The 15,743-nt window shown below is 46.0% G+C and overlaps 1 protein-coding gene across 1 annotated transcript in view; it reads left to right on the forward strand.

Moving 5' to 3' along the window:
• The window catches only part of LOC115184108 (rap guanine nucleotide exchange factor 5), a 67,730-nt gene that overhangs the window by 50,027 nt on the left and 1,960 nt on the right, over positions 1-15,743 (forward strand). The window contains exons 8-17 of the mRNA XM_029745099.1: positions 826-904; positions 1,516-1,665; positions 4,656-4,753; positions 5,000-5,122; positions 5,376-5,554; positions 5,848-5,938; positions 13,228-13,278; positions 13,691-13,778; positions 15,384-15,448; positions 15,599-15,653. Coding sequence (XP_029600959.1) covers positions 826-904; positions 1,516-1,665; positions 4,656-4,753; positions 5,000-5,122; positions 5,376-5,554; positions 5,848-5,938; positions 13,228-13,278; positions 13,691-13,778; positions 15,384-15,448; positions 15,599-15,653 — 979 coding nt within the window. The remainder of the gene's footprint in view (positions 1-825; positions 905-1,515; positions 1,666-4,655; positions 4,754-4,999; positions 5,123-5,375; positions 5,555-5,847; positions 5,939-13,227; positions 13,279-13,690; positions 13,779-15,383; positions 15,449-15,598; positions 15,654-15,743) is intronic.

The raw sequence follows: 15,743 nt of genomic DNA on the forward strand, positions 1-15,743 counted from the left end.
AGAGGACAAAACTGCATGAAATTAGTATTCACCCCACAGAAAGGTAAGAGGCTAAACTGCATGAGATGAGTATTCACCGCACAGAAAGGTAAGAGGCCAAACTGCATGAGAGGTAATGGAGCTGTTGTATGAGTCACAGGAGGCTGCTGAGGGGAGGACAGCGAATGGAATAGCATCAAACACATGGAAACCATGAAAACCATTTGTTGGATGTACTTGATACCATTCCACTTATTCCACTCCAGCCATTACCACGAGCCCGTCCTCCCTAATTAAGGTTCCACCAACCTCCTGTGGTAAGAGTGCGTCATTGTTGGGCAGGGTTTCCCAATTGGTGGCCCACAGGCCATTTTATTTGGCCCCCAAGTTTTCTGAGTTAAAACTCCAGCAAATCAGCACAGTGGTTTTTCATTTTGGAAATGTGTTAGAAAGTATTTCCACGCATAATACAGAGATATACATGTATGTGATTGAATACAAATGTAAGCAAGGTTTGAAATAATGTTTTAGTAAAATATTATATCTGTTTGGGCTTCTTGCGGTCAATTTACAGTCTACAAATGATTTGTAATTATGTTCTGGCCCCCTGATCATCCGCTCAAGAAACAAATGGGCCCGCGGCTGAATCTAGTTGCGATCCCTGTTGTAGGGATGTGTTTACTTTTGAATAGCCAGGTTTCCTTATGGCCTATTTGCAACCGTTTGGGTCATTAAATACTATTGTCCTCTTGTTTCCTGCAGAAACCACAAGATTCCAGAAGAGTTAGAATGTTTACTCACACAGTATGAATGTGTTCTGAATTCCCTGTATGTCCTTCCATTTAGAGCAAAGCTCTTTCCCACCAACTGAGCCTGAAAGAGAACGGGCTCCCGACCAGAAGAACACAAAGGGAGACCAGGGAAGGTGAGTCGGTCCTAAAATCTGCCTGCGTCTCAAATGGCACCCTATTCCTTATATAGTGCACTACTTTTGAGCAGGGCCCTATGGCCATTTGGGATGCAGCCCCTGTCTTTCTATTTCTTCTTCCTACATTCCTCCCAACATGCATTGTTTCCAAAGTTTGTGTCGGCTGATGACGTTCTGTATAGAGCATCTCAGAGCCATTCTTTTTAAGGTAGCAAGCACTGTGAGGAGACAGAGTAACAATGGAAATCCTTGAGGCTGGGCAGAATGAGACTTTTCTGAACAATGAAAGTCCCAATGCTTTCATGTTCAATGACGTCAGTACATGAGGTGATGCATGTGAATTATGACATCATTGAACATGAAAGCATTGAGAATTTCATTGTTCACAAAAGTCTCAGTCTGTCCAGCCTCTTCACACGCGTCACCTCATGTACCACTTTATGTAGCAGGTTAGCCATTTGAGAACACCCATGAATTGACCATTCAAATTGCTATGGTCAGTAGTTCAAACTCCATTCTATTCGTTCTACTTCTATGGGATAAACAGTGTTCTCTTTCTCGCTCTGTCTCTCATTCCTTCCTTCCTCTCCCTTTCCCTCCCTCCTCAGTGTTGTGTCATGTGTACGTGAGCATGGACTCATATCTGAGTGTGAGGAGCCTGGCCAGTGTTGTGGCCCAGGGGCTGCTGCAGGAGGTGGCTGAGAGACTGGATGTCCCCCTGGAGGAGCTTGTCCTGCTGGCTGTTACCTACCCTGGAGGTATCTAATCTAACCCTAACCTAACCATACACACAACACACTGGAGGAAATGATCCTGCTGACTGTCACCTACCCTGGAGGTAACTAATCTAACCCTAACCTAACCATACCTGGAGTAGCTGGTCCTGTTGGTTGTCATCTACCGTGGAGGTAACTAACCACAACATAACACACACAGGGATTCACCAGAGTTTCAATGGTCTGTCTGTCTGTCTGACTGCCTGCTTGTTGAAATCCTATCATATCAAAAGTTTATTGGTCGCGTACACAGATTTGCAGATATTACCACAAGTGCAGCAAAATGCTTGTGTTTCTAGCTCCAACAGTGCAGTAATACCTAGCAATACAAAACATAATATAAATAAAAACACAATACACACACACACAGAATCCCAAAAAATACAGAGAACTTAAGAAATATCAGAACAAGCAATGTTATATTTGAGATTCTTCAAAGTAGCCACCCTTTGCCTTGATGACAGCTTTGCACACTCTTGGCATTCTCTCAACCAGATTCATGAGGTAGTCACCTGGAATGTATTTCAATTAACAGGTGTGCGCTATGAAGAAACTGGCTCTCATGAGGACCGCCACAGGAAAGGAAGACCCAGAGTTACCTCTACTGCAGAAGATTCATTAGAGTTCATTAGAGTTAACTGCACCTCAGATTGCAGCCCAAATAAATACTTCTCAGAGTTCAAGTAACAGACATCTCAACATCAACTGTTCAGATGAGACTGAGTGAATCAGGTCTTCATGGTTGAATTGCTGCAAAGAAACCCCAACTAAAGGACACCAATAAGAAGAAGAGACTTGTGTGGGCCAAGAAACATGAGCAATTAGACCAGTGGAAATCTGTCCTTTGAGATTTTATGCTTCCATCTGCAGTGTCTTTGTGAGATGCAGAGTAGGTGAATGGATGATTTCAGCATGTGTGGTTCCCACCGTGAAGCATGGAGGAGAAGGTGTGATGGTGTGGGGCTGCATTGCTGGTGACACTGTCTGTGATTTATTTAGAATTCCAGGCACACTTAACCAGCATGGCTACCACAGCATTCTGCAGCGATACACCATCCCATCTGGATTGTGCTTAGTGAGAATATCATTTGTTTTTTAATAGGACAATGCCCATTTGGGCTATTTGACCAAGAAGGGGAGTGATGGAGTGCTGCATCAGATGACCTGGCCTCCACAATCACCCGACCTCAACCCAATTGAGATGGTTTGGGATGAGTTGGACCGCAGAGTAAATGAAAAGCAACCAGCAAGTGCTCAGCATATGTGGCAACTCCTTCAAGACTGTTGGAAAAGCATTCCTCATGAAGCTGGTTGAGAGAATGCCAAGAGTGTTCAAAGCTGTCATCAAGGCGGCAAAGGGTGGCTACTTTGAATAATCTCAAGTATAAAATACATTTTTGGTTACTACATGATTCCATATGTGTAATTTCATAGTTTGATGTTTTAACTATTATTCTACAATATAGAAAATAGTCAAATAAAGATATTCCCTTGAATGAGTCCAAACTTTTGACTGATACTGTGCATGTATATTATGTACATATAATGGTGTGCAAAGACAGTATGGACAGTATATGAATAGAAAAGGTGTGTACAGCAGAAGTTATATAGGATGAGCCTGGACTAGAATACAGTATACACATATAAAGACTGTCCACCTGTCTGCCTGTCTTTGACTCTGTATAGATGCAGTATTCTGGGACAGTATCTCCTTCTATAGCCAATACACACATCCGAATACTCTGAAAGCACATGACTGTAAAAACAATGATTAAACCATGTCGTCCTCTACTGACCTTAATGTCCAGTGACACAACAGTATGTATTATGTAACATGAATGAGTGAAATTCTGTAGACTTGAAAAGCGAGCAGGAATGAACAAAGTCCTGCTGTCCCGACATGTAGTCGTTTTCTGTTGTCAGCCGCTGTGGCTACACTGACTGACTACTGTAGAACAGAACCAACCCTACACTGACTGACTACTGTAAAACAGAACCAACCCTACACTGACTGACTACTGTAGAACAGAACCAACCCTACACTGACTGACTACTGTAAAACAGAACCAACCCTACACTGACTGACTACTGTAGAACAGAACCAACCCTACACTGACTGACTACTGTAGAACAGAACCAACCCTACACTGACTGACTACTGTAAAACAGAACCAACCCTACACTGACTGACTACTGTAGAACAGAACCAACCCTACACTGACTGACTACTGTAAAACAGAACCAACCCTACACTGACTGACTACTGTAGAACAGAACCAACCCTACACTGACTGACTACTGTAGAACAGAACCAACCCTACACTGACTGACTACTGTAGAACAGAACCAACCCTACACTGACTGACTGCTGTAGAACAGAACCAACCCTACACTGACTGACTACTGTAGAACAGAACCAACCCTACACTGACTGACTACTGTAGAACAGAACCAACCCTACACTGACTGACTACTGTAGAACAGAACCAACCCTACACTGACTGAGTCCTGTAGAACAGAACCAACCCTACACTGACTGACTACTGCAGAACAGAACCGACCCTACACTGACTGACTACTGTAGAACAGAACCGACCCTACACTGACTGACTACTGTAGAACAGAACCGACCCTACACTGACTGACTACTGTAGAACAGAACCGACCCTACACTGACTGACTACTGTAGAACAGAACCAACCCTACACTGACTGACTACTGTAGAACAGAACCAACCCTATACTGACTGACTACTGTAGAACAAAACCAACCCTACACTGACTGAGTCCTGCAGAACAGAACCAACCCTACACTGACTGAGTCCTGCAGAACAGAACCAACCCTACACTGATTCAGTACTGCAGAACAGAACCAACCCGGCACTGGGACACTTATCTACCCCAGATAGCAGGTGACACGCTGGCTGACATATTTATAATGGCTGTGCTGTGTGTGATGCTTCCTCTCTCCAGAGAAACTCCTCCTGAAGCCTCAGGACAGGCTCTACTCTGATTCGCTGACAGCAGTGGGGAGGCTGCATGTGTGCAGAAAGGATCTGAGTGAAGTCATGGTAGGAATCACAATGAGTCCACTTCAATGCAGTTCCTCAGCAGGCTACAATGTGAATGAATCTAGCAGAGGTGACAGTCCTCAGGCCTCCTATCAAGCTACTTCTGCATTTGGTTTATCACATTATATACCTGATTCCTATTGGATATGCTTCCAGCCTATATCCCACAGGGTCATATCACACCAGAAAAGAACATGTTCTTACATAACCTGACAGAACATATATCATATTCATTTCTCCTCTCAGAACCCGTTCACAGACAACGCAGAGCTGCAACAGAGGTCAGCTCGCATGCTGAGTATGAACACATGGGACGTGGCTGTCACCCTTACAAACTTTGACTGGAGTGTCTTCAACTCAGTACATGAGGTCCGTGACATCATCTTTTGTCCATCACCTACACTATGCATGCGTCCAAAATTGGCACCCGATTCACTATAGTGCACCTTTTGTTTTTACCAGGGCCCATAGAGCTCTGGTCAAAAGTAGTGCGCTATAAAGGGAATAGGGTGCCATTTAGGACACAGTTAAATATATTAGTGATTCAAAGCTGTCTACAAGCTCACCCCTGTCCTGCCCTGTCCTGTCCTGTCCTGCCCTGTCCTGTCTCTCTCCACTACAGCAAGAGCTGGTGTACTTTACGTTCAGCCGTCATGCCAGCGGTGGCCACACGGTGGCGCTGGAGCTGCTGCTGCAGCGCTGCAATGAGGTACAGCTGTGGGTGATGACAGAAGTCCTGATGTGTCCTACGCTCTGCAACAGAGTCCAGCTCATCAAGAAGTTCATCAAGATCGCTGCCCAGTGAGCTCCTCTCCTCTCTGACCACAACATAGTGGGATCTAGCATTTCGAGCAGAGTTATTACGTCCTCAAAATGTGCTGAAGTCTTCTTCTACAGAAGTAGAGCAGTATGACTGGTCCATTTCACTAAGGGCCCAATACTTCAACTACAGAACTCTGCACAACACTATTATAGTGAGGTCTGCATGGACAGGATGCCCCCTCCTGTGGTTTAGTGAGGAATTACAGTTTGTATTCCTGTATCATCACTGTATGAAGCTGGTGTTAACAGTGTGTCACTCTTTATTTCTTCAGCTGTAAAGCCCAGAGGAACCTCAACGCTTTCTTTGCCATCGTTATGGGTCTGAACACCGCAGCAGTTAGCCGCCTCAGTCAGACCTGGGAGGTCAGTGTTTGTCTGCTCCTGTATGTGACTATTTGTGATGGGATGTCTTTTAAGCTTTTCAAATAAACTGGTCTTGATTGTCTTTTGCCAAGGGACAGTTTGAAATGTACTGGTTAGTTCAAAATTGAAGAGAGTTGTCAAACGTTTTGTTGCTGCTTTGAGGATTATTTTATTTTAGATTTTATTAAGCACAGAGCAGGGTAGTATGTTTTTATTGGGCATAGAGGAGGGTAGTGTGTTTTTATTGGGCATAGAGGAGGGTAGTATGTTTTTATTGGGCATAGAGGAAGGGTGTGTTTTTACTGGGCACAGAGGAGGGTAGTGTGTTTTTATTGGGCACAGAGCAGGGTAGTATGTTTTTATTGGGCATAGAGGAGGGTAGTGTGTTTTTATTGGGCATAGAGGAGGGTAGTGTGTTTTTATTGGGCACAGAGGAGGGTAGTGTGTTTTTATTGGGCACAGAGGAGGGTAGTGTGTTTTTATTGGGCACAGAGGAGGGTAGTGTGTTTTTATTGGGCACAGAGGAGGGTAGTGTGTTTTTATTGGGCATAGAGGAGGGTAGTGTGTTTTTATTGGGCACAGAGGAGGGTAGTGTGTTTTTATTGGGCATAGAGGAGGGTAGTGTGTTTTTATTGGGCATAGAGGAGGGTAGTGTGTTTTTATTGGGCACAGAGGAGGGTAGTGTGTTTTTATTGGGCACAGAGGAGGGTAGTGTGTTTTTATTGGGCACAGAGGAGGGTAGTGTGTTTTTTATTGGGCATAGAGGAGGTGTCACGGTTGTCGTCGGTGAAAGAGGACCAATACGCAGCAGGTACGTGTATGCTCATCTTGTGAATTTATTGACTTCCAAAAAATGAACATACAAAAATAACAAAGAAACGAAACCACGAACAGTCTGGTAAAGCATAAGGCTTACACACAGAACAATCACCCACAAATAACAACCACAAACACACCCTAATATATGGGACTCTCAATCAAAGGCAGATAGACAACACCTGCCTTCAACTGAGAGTCCCAACCCCAATCAACACAACATAGAAACACACTCACCAGACTAGACATAGAAATACATAAACAGACTATAAACCAAAACCCCGGAAATACTAAATCAAACACCCTTTAACCAAACACACCACCCTGAACCACATAAAACAAATACCCTCTGTCACGTCCTGACCAAACTACAATACTAATTAACCCTTATACTGGCCAGGACGTGACAGTACCCCCCCCTTAAAGGTGCTAACCCCGGAAGCACCTTTAAAACAAAAAACAAAACAAAAACAACAACCCCAAACAACAAAACAAAAATTCCCCTCTACTAAAGGGAGGGAAGGGAGGGTGGCTGCCGTCAACGACGGCACTGTGCTACACCCCCCCCCTCCCCAACCCACCTATATCAGGAGGTGGCTCCGGTTCAGGCCTTTCCCGGCAGTCGGGCCACTCTGGCAGTTCGGGGCAGTCGGGGCAGTCTGGCAACTCGGGGCAGTCTGGCAACTCGGGACAGTCTGGGCAGTCTGGCAACTCGGGACAGTCTGGGCAGTCTGGCAACTCGGGACAGTCTGGGCAGTCTGGCCACTCCGGCAGTTCAGGGCAGTCTGGCCACTCCGGCAGTTCAGGGCAGTCTGGCCACTCCGGCAGTTCAGGGCAGTCTGGCCACTCCGGCAGTTCAGGGCAGTCTGGCCACTCCGGCAGTTCAGCGCAGTCTGGCCACTCCGGCAGTTCAGCGCAGTCTGGCCACTCCGGCAGTTCAGCGCAGTCTGGCCACTCCGGCGACTGTTGACTGGCGGGCAGCTCCGACGACTGTTGACTGGCGGGCAGCTCCGACGACTGTTGACTGGCGGGCAGCTCCGACGACTGTTGACTGGCGGGCAGCTCCGACGACTGTTGACTGGCGGGCAGCTCCGACGACTGTTGACTGGCGGGCAGCTCCGACGACTGTTGACTGGCGGGCAGCTCCGACGACTGTTGACTGGCGGGCAGCTCCGACAACTTTTGACTGGCGGGCAGCTCCGACAACTTTTGACTGGCGGGCAGCTCCGACGACTGTTGACTGGCGGGCAGCTCCGACGACTGTTGACTGGCGGGCAGCTCCGACGACTGCTGACTGGCGGGCAGCTCCGACGACTGTTGACTGGCGGGAAGCTCCGACGACTGTTGACTGGCGAGGCTGGGTTGACGCAGTTCCGGGTCCGCACGAGAGACAGGAGCTGGAAACCCAGGGCTATGGAGGCGCACAGCCGGTCTAGATCTTACCTCCTGCACAACCCGCCTTGGCTGGATGGAACTAGTAGCCCTGTACGAGCGGAGTGCTCGTACAGGGCAGACTGGGCTGTGCAGGGGCCTGATGGTAGCCGTGCGTAGAGCGGGAGTTGGGTAGCCAGGTCCTCGGAGGCGTACCGGCGACCAGATGCGCTGCGCAGGCATCCTCCTACCAGGCTGGATGCCCGCTCTAGCACGGCACCTGCGAGGGGCTGGAATAACTTGCACCGGACTGTGCGTGCGTATGGGTGAGATAGTGCGCTTCTCAGCGAAACATAGCGCTCTCCACCCCATACGCTCCTCCATATAACCACGGGTAGCTGGCTTCCGGCTCTTCCTTCGCCTAGCCAAACTACCCGTGTGCCCCCAAAATTTTTTATTGGGGGTGCCTCTCGTGCTTCTCCCTCAGCGCGTCTCTGGCCTCGTACCACCGCCTCTCTGCCTTGGCTGCCTCAATTTCCCACTGCGGGCGGCGATACTCCCCAGCCTGGTGCCAAGGTCCGGCCCCGTCCAGAACTTCCTCCCAAGTCCACTTCTCCCGCCAGTCCAACTCGAACGCCGTCTGCTCCTTCCTCTGCTGCTTGGTCCTTGGGTGGTGGGTGATTCTGTCACGGTTGTCGTCGGTGAAAGAGGACCAATACGCAGCAGGTACGTGTATGCTCATCTTGTGAATTTATTGACTTCCAAAAAATGAACATACAAAAATAACAAAGAAACGAAACCACGAACAGTCTGGTAAAGCATAAGGCTTACACACAGAACAATCACCCACAAATAACAACCACAAACACACCCTAATATATGGGACTCTCAATCAAAGGCAGATAGACAACACCTGCCTTCAACTGAGAGTCCCAACCCCAATCAACACAACATAGAAACACACCAGACTAGACATAGAAATACATAAACATAGACTATAAACCAAAACCCCGGAAATACTAAATCAAACACCCTTTAACCAAACACACCACCCTGAACCACATAAAACAAATACCCTCTGTCACGTCCTGACCAAACTACAATACTAATTAACCCTTATACTGGCCAGGACGTGACAGGAGGGTAGTGTGTTTTTATTGGGCACAGAGGAGGGTAGTGTGTTTTTATTGGGCACAGAGGAGGGTAGTGTGTTTTTATTGGGCACAGAGGAGGGTAGTGTGTTTTTATTGGGCACAGAGGAGGGTAGTGTGTTTTTATTGGGCACAGAGGAGGGTAGTGTGTTTTTATTGGGCACAGAGGAGGGTAGTGTGTTTTTATTTGGGCACAGAGGAAGGTAGTGTGTTTTTATTGGGCATAGAGGAGAGTAGTGTGTTTTTATTGGGCACAGAGGAGGGTAGTGTGTTTTTATTGGGCACAGAGGAGGGTAGTGTGTTTTTATTGGGCACAGAGGAGGGTAGTGTGTTTTTATTGGGCATAGAGGAGAGTAGTGTGTTTTTATTGGGCACAGAGGAGGGTAGTGTGTTTTTATTGGGCACAGAGGAGGGTAGTGTGTTTTTATTGGGCATAGAGGAGAGTAGTGTGTTTTTATTGGGCACAGAGGAGGGTAGTGTGTTTTTATTGGGCACAGAGGAAGGTAGTGTGTTTTTATTGGGCATAGAGCAGAGTAGTGAGTTTTTATTGGGCAAAGAGGAGGGTAGTGTGTTTTTATTGGGCACAGAGGAGGGTAGTGTGTTTTTATTGGGCACAGAGGAGGGTAGTGTGTTTTTATTGGGCATAGAGGAGGGTAGTGTGTTTTTATTGGGCACAGAGGAGGGTAGTGTGTTTTTACTAGGCACAGAGGAGGGTAGTGTGTTTTTATTGGGCATAGAGGAGGGTAGTGTGTTTTTATTGGGCATAGAGGAGGGTACTGTGTTTTTATTGGGCATAGAGGAGGGTACTGTGTTTTTATTGGGCATAGAGGAGGGTAGTGTGTTTTTATTGGGCATAGAGGAGGGTAGTGTGTTTTTATTGGGCACAGAGGAGGGTAGTGTGTTTTTATTGGGCACAGAGGAGGGTAGTGTGTTTTTATTGGGCACAGAGGAGGGTAGTGTGTTTTTATTGGGCACAGAGCAGGGTAGTGTGTTTTTATTGGGCACAGAGGAGGGTAGTGTGTTTTTATTGGGCACAGAGGAGGGTAGTGTGTTTTTATTGGGCATAGAGGAGGGTAGTGTGTTTTTATTGGGCATAGAGGAGGGTAGTGTGTTTTTATTGGGCACAGAGGAGGGTAGTGTGTTTTTATTGGGCATAGAGGAGGGTAGTGTGTTTTTATTGGGCATAGAGGAGGGTAGTGTGTTTTTATTGGGCACAGAGGAGGGTAGTGTGTTTTTATTGGGCACAGAGGAGGGTAGTGTGTTTTTATTGGGCATAGAGGAGGGTAGTGGGTTTTATTTGGGCACAGAGGAGGTGTTTTGGTACGTCCCTTATGCACTATGCTTTTCTACACTCTTACTAAACCATAGGTCAATGTAGTCTACCAGTCAACTGTCTAACCTGTCCTCTATTCATAGTGACTACAGTAGTAGATGAATCATATATAGTCTACCAGTCAACTGTCTATCCTGTCCTCTATTCATAGTGACTACAGTAGTAGATGAATCATATATAGTCTACCAGTCAACTGTCTATCCTGTCCTCTATTCATAGTGACTACAGTAGTAGATGAATCATATATAGTCTACCAGTCAACTGTCTATCCTGTCCTCTATTCGTAGTGACTACAGTAGTAGATGAATCATATATAGTCTACCAGTCAACTGTCTATCCTGTCCTCTATTCATAGTGACTACAGTAGTAGATGAATCATATATAGTCTACCAGTCAACTGTCTATCCTGTCCTCTATTCATAGTGACTACAGTAGTAGATGAATCATATATAGTCTACCAGTCAACTGTCTATCCTGTCCTCTATTCATAGCGACAGTAGCGGTGGGTGGATGTTTATCCAGATCTACAAAATGCTAATTAGCAATCATACACACAAATAAAATCATTCAAATCTTCACCAATGTTCAATGTAAATCCACTCGATAGAAGAGTAGCTGAGAGGCATCATTACATCATCAAAGAAAAGTGAAGACCTGAAACATGCAGCTCAAATACCTCCCCTATTGATCTTGTTTAGGGACAATACAGTTATCCTACCTAGATTATAGTACAGTACAACACCACAATGCAATGAAAAAGTGCATTACTGTTTTCAATTGAGTACAATTCTACTCTAGGCTGTAAACGGCAGTGAAAATTCCATTTGAATAATGGCGCAATAGCCTTGTTAATTGAATGTTTCATTCCATGGATCAGTTGTGGGTCGACTCTGGACAGATTCTAGAAAAGCACAGTAGCAGGCCAGTCTGGCTGGATTTTTACTTCTGATACGGATCATCATTCTCCTAAGTCTTCTCCACGTAGGCTTGTGCTCCCAGCAGGCCCAGTTATTCAGGGAAACTTAACATGCGTCTGCCTCCTTTCCCATCTATTTCTAGACCTAGAACCTAACGCCTAAATATAGTCACAATGTTTGAGCCTGATAACGCTACTTCAAAAGTCTCCTGCAGGCTACCTGCTCACATTCATCCACTCCACTCGAATATACACCGAGTGTACAAAACATTAGGAACACCTTCCTAATATTGAGTTGCACCCCCCACTATACACCGAGTGTACAAAACATTAGGAACAACTTCCTAATATTGAGTTGCACCCCATTTTGCCCTCAGAACAGACTCAATTCGTAGGGGCATGGGCTCTACAAGGTGTCCAAAGCGTTCGACAGGGATGCTGGCCCATGTTGACTCCAATGTTTCCCACAGTTGTGTCAAGTTGGCTGGATGTCCTTTGGAATGTAGACCATTCTTGATACACACAGGAGACTGTTGATTGTGAAAACCCAGCAGCATTGCAGTTCTTGACACACGAACTGGTGCGCCTGGCACCTACTACCATACCCCATTCAAAGGCACTTAAATCTTTGTCTTGCCCATTCACCCTCTGAATGGCGCACATACACAATCCATATCTCAATTGTCTCAAAGCTTAAAAATCCTTCTTTAACCTGTCTCCTCCCCTTCATCTACACTGATTGAAGTGGATTTAACAAGTGTCTTCAATAAGGGATCATAGCTTTCACCTGGATTCACCTGGTCAGTCTATATCATGGGAAGAGCAGTTCCTAATGTTGTGTACACTCAGTGTAATTCCAGCATCTTAACTGAGCAACGGCCATTCGATCAATGGAAAGAGACATCTGTTTCAAAACAGCAAAAAGTTGAATGACATTCGTAGATTGTGAAGCCAAGCCTTCGATACTGAGTAAGTCTATAAGGTAGGGGGGATGCATTCTCTGTCAGATAGACATTCTCTACTTGTGGAGTTGAAAACACAAACCATGATGATAAGCGCTCAGTCAGTAAGCAGTATGCATTTATGCATTTCATATTGGTTGTGTGTGGTGCATTGGCACAGAAACCTATTGGTGGAAAACACAGGAGGTTGGTGGTACCTTAATTGGGGAGGACGGGCTTGTGGTAAGGGCCTGAGCAGAATCAGTGGGATGGTATCAAATACATGAAACACATGGTTTCCAGGTGTTTGATGACATTCCATTTTCTCCGTTCTGGCCATTATTATGAGCCGTCCTCCCATCAGCAGCCTCCACTGGTGGAAAATTCACTGCAAATATTTTATATAATTATAAATATTGCATCAAACTGTTAAAAATCAGATTTCCTCTTAGCTGATCATTGTCTGCTGCCGGCTCTGATCGTAGTGTAATGAGACAAGCAGGGAGAGTGAGCTCGTCTGTGGTGGTCGACGAACCCTCAACCTTCTCGCCCGTAGCCCTGCGTGGCATCAACTGTACCAACAAACCATGCTGAAGTAGCAAAGTTGATATCTACGTTTATAAACACAGTCATTGTTATTTATGGTGGTAATAATATTGTATGAGGGAGGAGGGTGTGCAAATCTTTTCACAGGACAAGGAGGAGGTCTGAGTAGAGCCAGTAAATGTTGTGGCAACTCAACCTGTTTTTCTTTCCATCAGAAAGTTCCAGGAAAATTGAAAAAAGTGTTTTTGGAGCTGGAGATGTTGACGGTAAGTTCATGATTTTGTATTGTGTAGAGATCCTGTAATAATGAATTGGACTATCCATGGAATTCTGGGTTGTACGTATAGTACTGGGAACATATTGGGGCATCTGGTCATTAAATAGGCTACATGTTTTCACTGTTGAGTTAATAAAAGCAGGAGGCTTGATAATTATCACTAGGTCTGGTCTCTTGGGACACAGTAACAGATGTTAGGGGTTGTGAGAGCTTCTGCAGTGCACATGTTTGAGTCCCAAATGGCATCCTATGCCTTACATAGTGTCCTACTTTTGACCAGATCCCTATGGGCAATGATCATAAGTATTCACTATATAGGGAATATGTTGCCATTTGGGACGCAGAAGACCACGTTTCTCCCCAAAGACAAGCATCACGTCTGTCTCAACATGTCTTCACAGGACCCCTCTCTCAACCACAAAGCCTACAGGGACGCTTTCAGGAAGACCAAGACGCCGAAGATCCCTTTCCTTCCTCTGTTACTGAAAGGTGCCTCAGAAATGTCATCACTCCCTCCTGAACCCTGCAGTGGTCTGTAATGTTACTGTCATCACTCCCTCCTGAACCCTGCAGTGGTCTGTAATGTTACTGTCATCACTCCCTCCTGAACCCTGCAGGGGTCTGTAATGTTACTGTCATCACTGCCTCCTGAACCCTGCAGTGGTCTGTAATGTTACTGTAATGTTACTGTCATCACTGCCTCCTGAACCCTGCAGGGGTCTGTAATGTTACTGTCATCACTGCATCCTGAACCCTGCAGTGGTCTGTAATGTTACTGTCATCACTGCCTCCTGAACCCTGCAGTGGTCTGTAATGTTACTGTCATCACTGCCTCCTGAACCCTGCAGGGGTCTGTAATGTTACTGTCATCACTGCCTCCTGAACCCTGCAGTGGTCTGTAATGTTACTGTCATCACTGCCTCCTGAACCCTGCAGTGGTCTGTAATGTTACTGTCATCACTGCCTCCTGATCCCTGCAGTGGTCTGTAATGTTACTGTAATGTTACTGTCATCACTGCCTCCTGAACCCTGTAATGGTCTGTAATGTTATTGTCATCGCTGCCTCCTGAACCCTGCAGTGGTCTGTAATGTTACTGTCATCACTGCCTCCTGAACCCTGCAGTGGTCTGTAATGTTACTGTAATGTTACTGTCATCACTGCCTCCTGAACCCTGCAGTGGTCTGTAATGTTACTGTCATCACTGCCTCCTGAACCCTGCAGTGGTCTGTAATGTTACTGTCATCACTGCCTCCTGAACCCTGCAGTGGTCTGTAATGTTACTGTCATCACTGCCTCCTGAACCCTGCAGGGGTCTGTAATGTTACTGTCATCACTGCCTCCTGAACCCTGCAGTGGTCTGTAATGTTACTGTCATCACTGCCTCCTGAACCCTGCAGTGGTCTGTAATGTTACTGTCATCACTGCCTCCTGATCCCTGCAGTGGTCTGTAATGTTACTGTAATGTTACTGTCATCACTCCCTCCTGAACCCTGCAGTGGTCTGTAATGTTACTGTCATCACTCCCTCCTGAACCCTGCAGTGGTCTGTAATGTTACTGTAATGTTACTGTCATCACTCCCTCCTGAACCCTGCAGTGGTCTGTAATGTTACTGTAATGTTACTGTCATCACTCCCTCCTGAACCCTGCAGTGGTCTGTAATGTTACTGTCATCACTGCCTCCTGAACCCTGCAGTGGTCTGTAATGTTACTGTCATCACTGCCTCCTGATCCCTGCAGTGGTCTGTAATGTTACTGTAATGTTACTGTCATCACTCCCTCCTGAACCCTGTAATGGTCTGTAATGTTACTGTCATCACTGCCTCCTGATCCCTGCAGTGGTCTGTAATGTTACTGTAATGTTACTGTCATCACTCCCTCCTGAACCCTGCAGTGGTCTGTAATGTTACTGTCATCACTCCCTCCTGAACCCTGCAGTGGTCTGTAATGTTACTGTAATGTTACTGTCATCAATCCCTCCTGAACCCTGCAGTGGTCTGTAATGCAGACAGAAATATTGTGAGCTAAACTAAATCAGGATTGATGAACTAGTACTCAATATTTTAACCCTGCTACATTGTTCCCTTTCTCTTAGATATCACCTTCATTCACGAGGGCAACAAAACGTTTCTCGATAACCTGGTCAATTTTGAAAAGCTGGTAAGTTGCTCCAGTATGACGGAGGGGGTTGAACATGTCAGTGTACCCAATGTTTCCTCAACTACAGACAGTCTATAACGCAGAACCAGGTCATCTAAAATATGTGATGGATGTCTATTTGATGTGTATGGTGTCCATCTCCTCTTGCAGCACATGATAGCCGACACGGTGCGTCTCATCAGACACTGTCAGGAGGATCACATGGGTGGGTGAAGTGTGTGTGTGTGTGTGTGTGTGTGTGTGTGTGTGTGTGTGTGTGTGTGTGTGTGTGTGTGTGTGTGTGTGTGTGTGTGTG

The sequence above is a fragment of the Salmo trutta genome, unplaced genomic scaffold (genome assembly GCF_901001165.1).
Source record: "Salmo trutta unplaced genomic scaffold, fSalTru1.1, whole genome shotgun sequence".
NCBI classification, from domain to species: Eukaryota; Metazoa; Chordata; class Actinopteri; order Salmoniformes; family Salmonidae; genus Salmo; species Salmo trutta.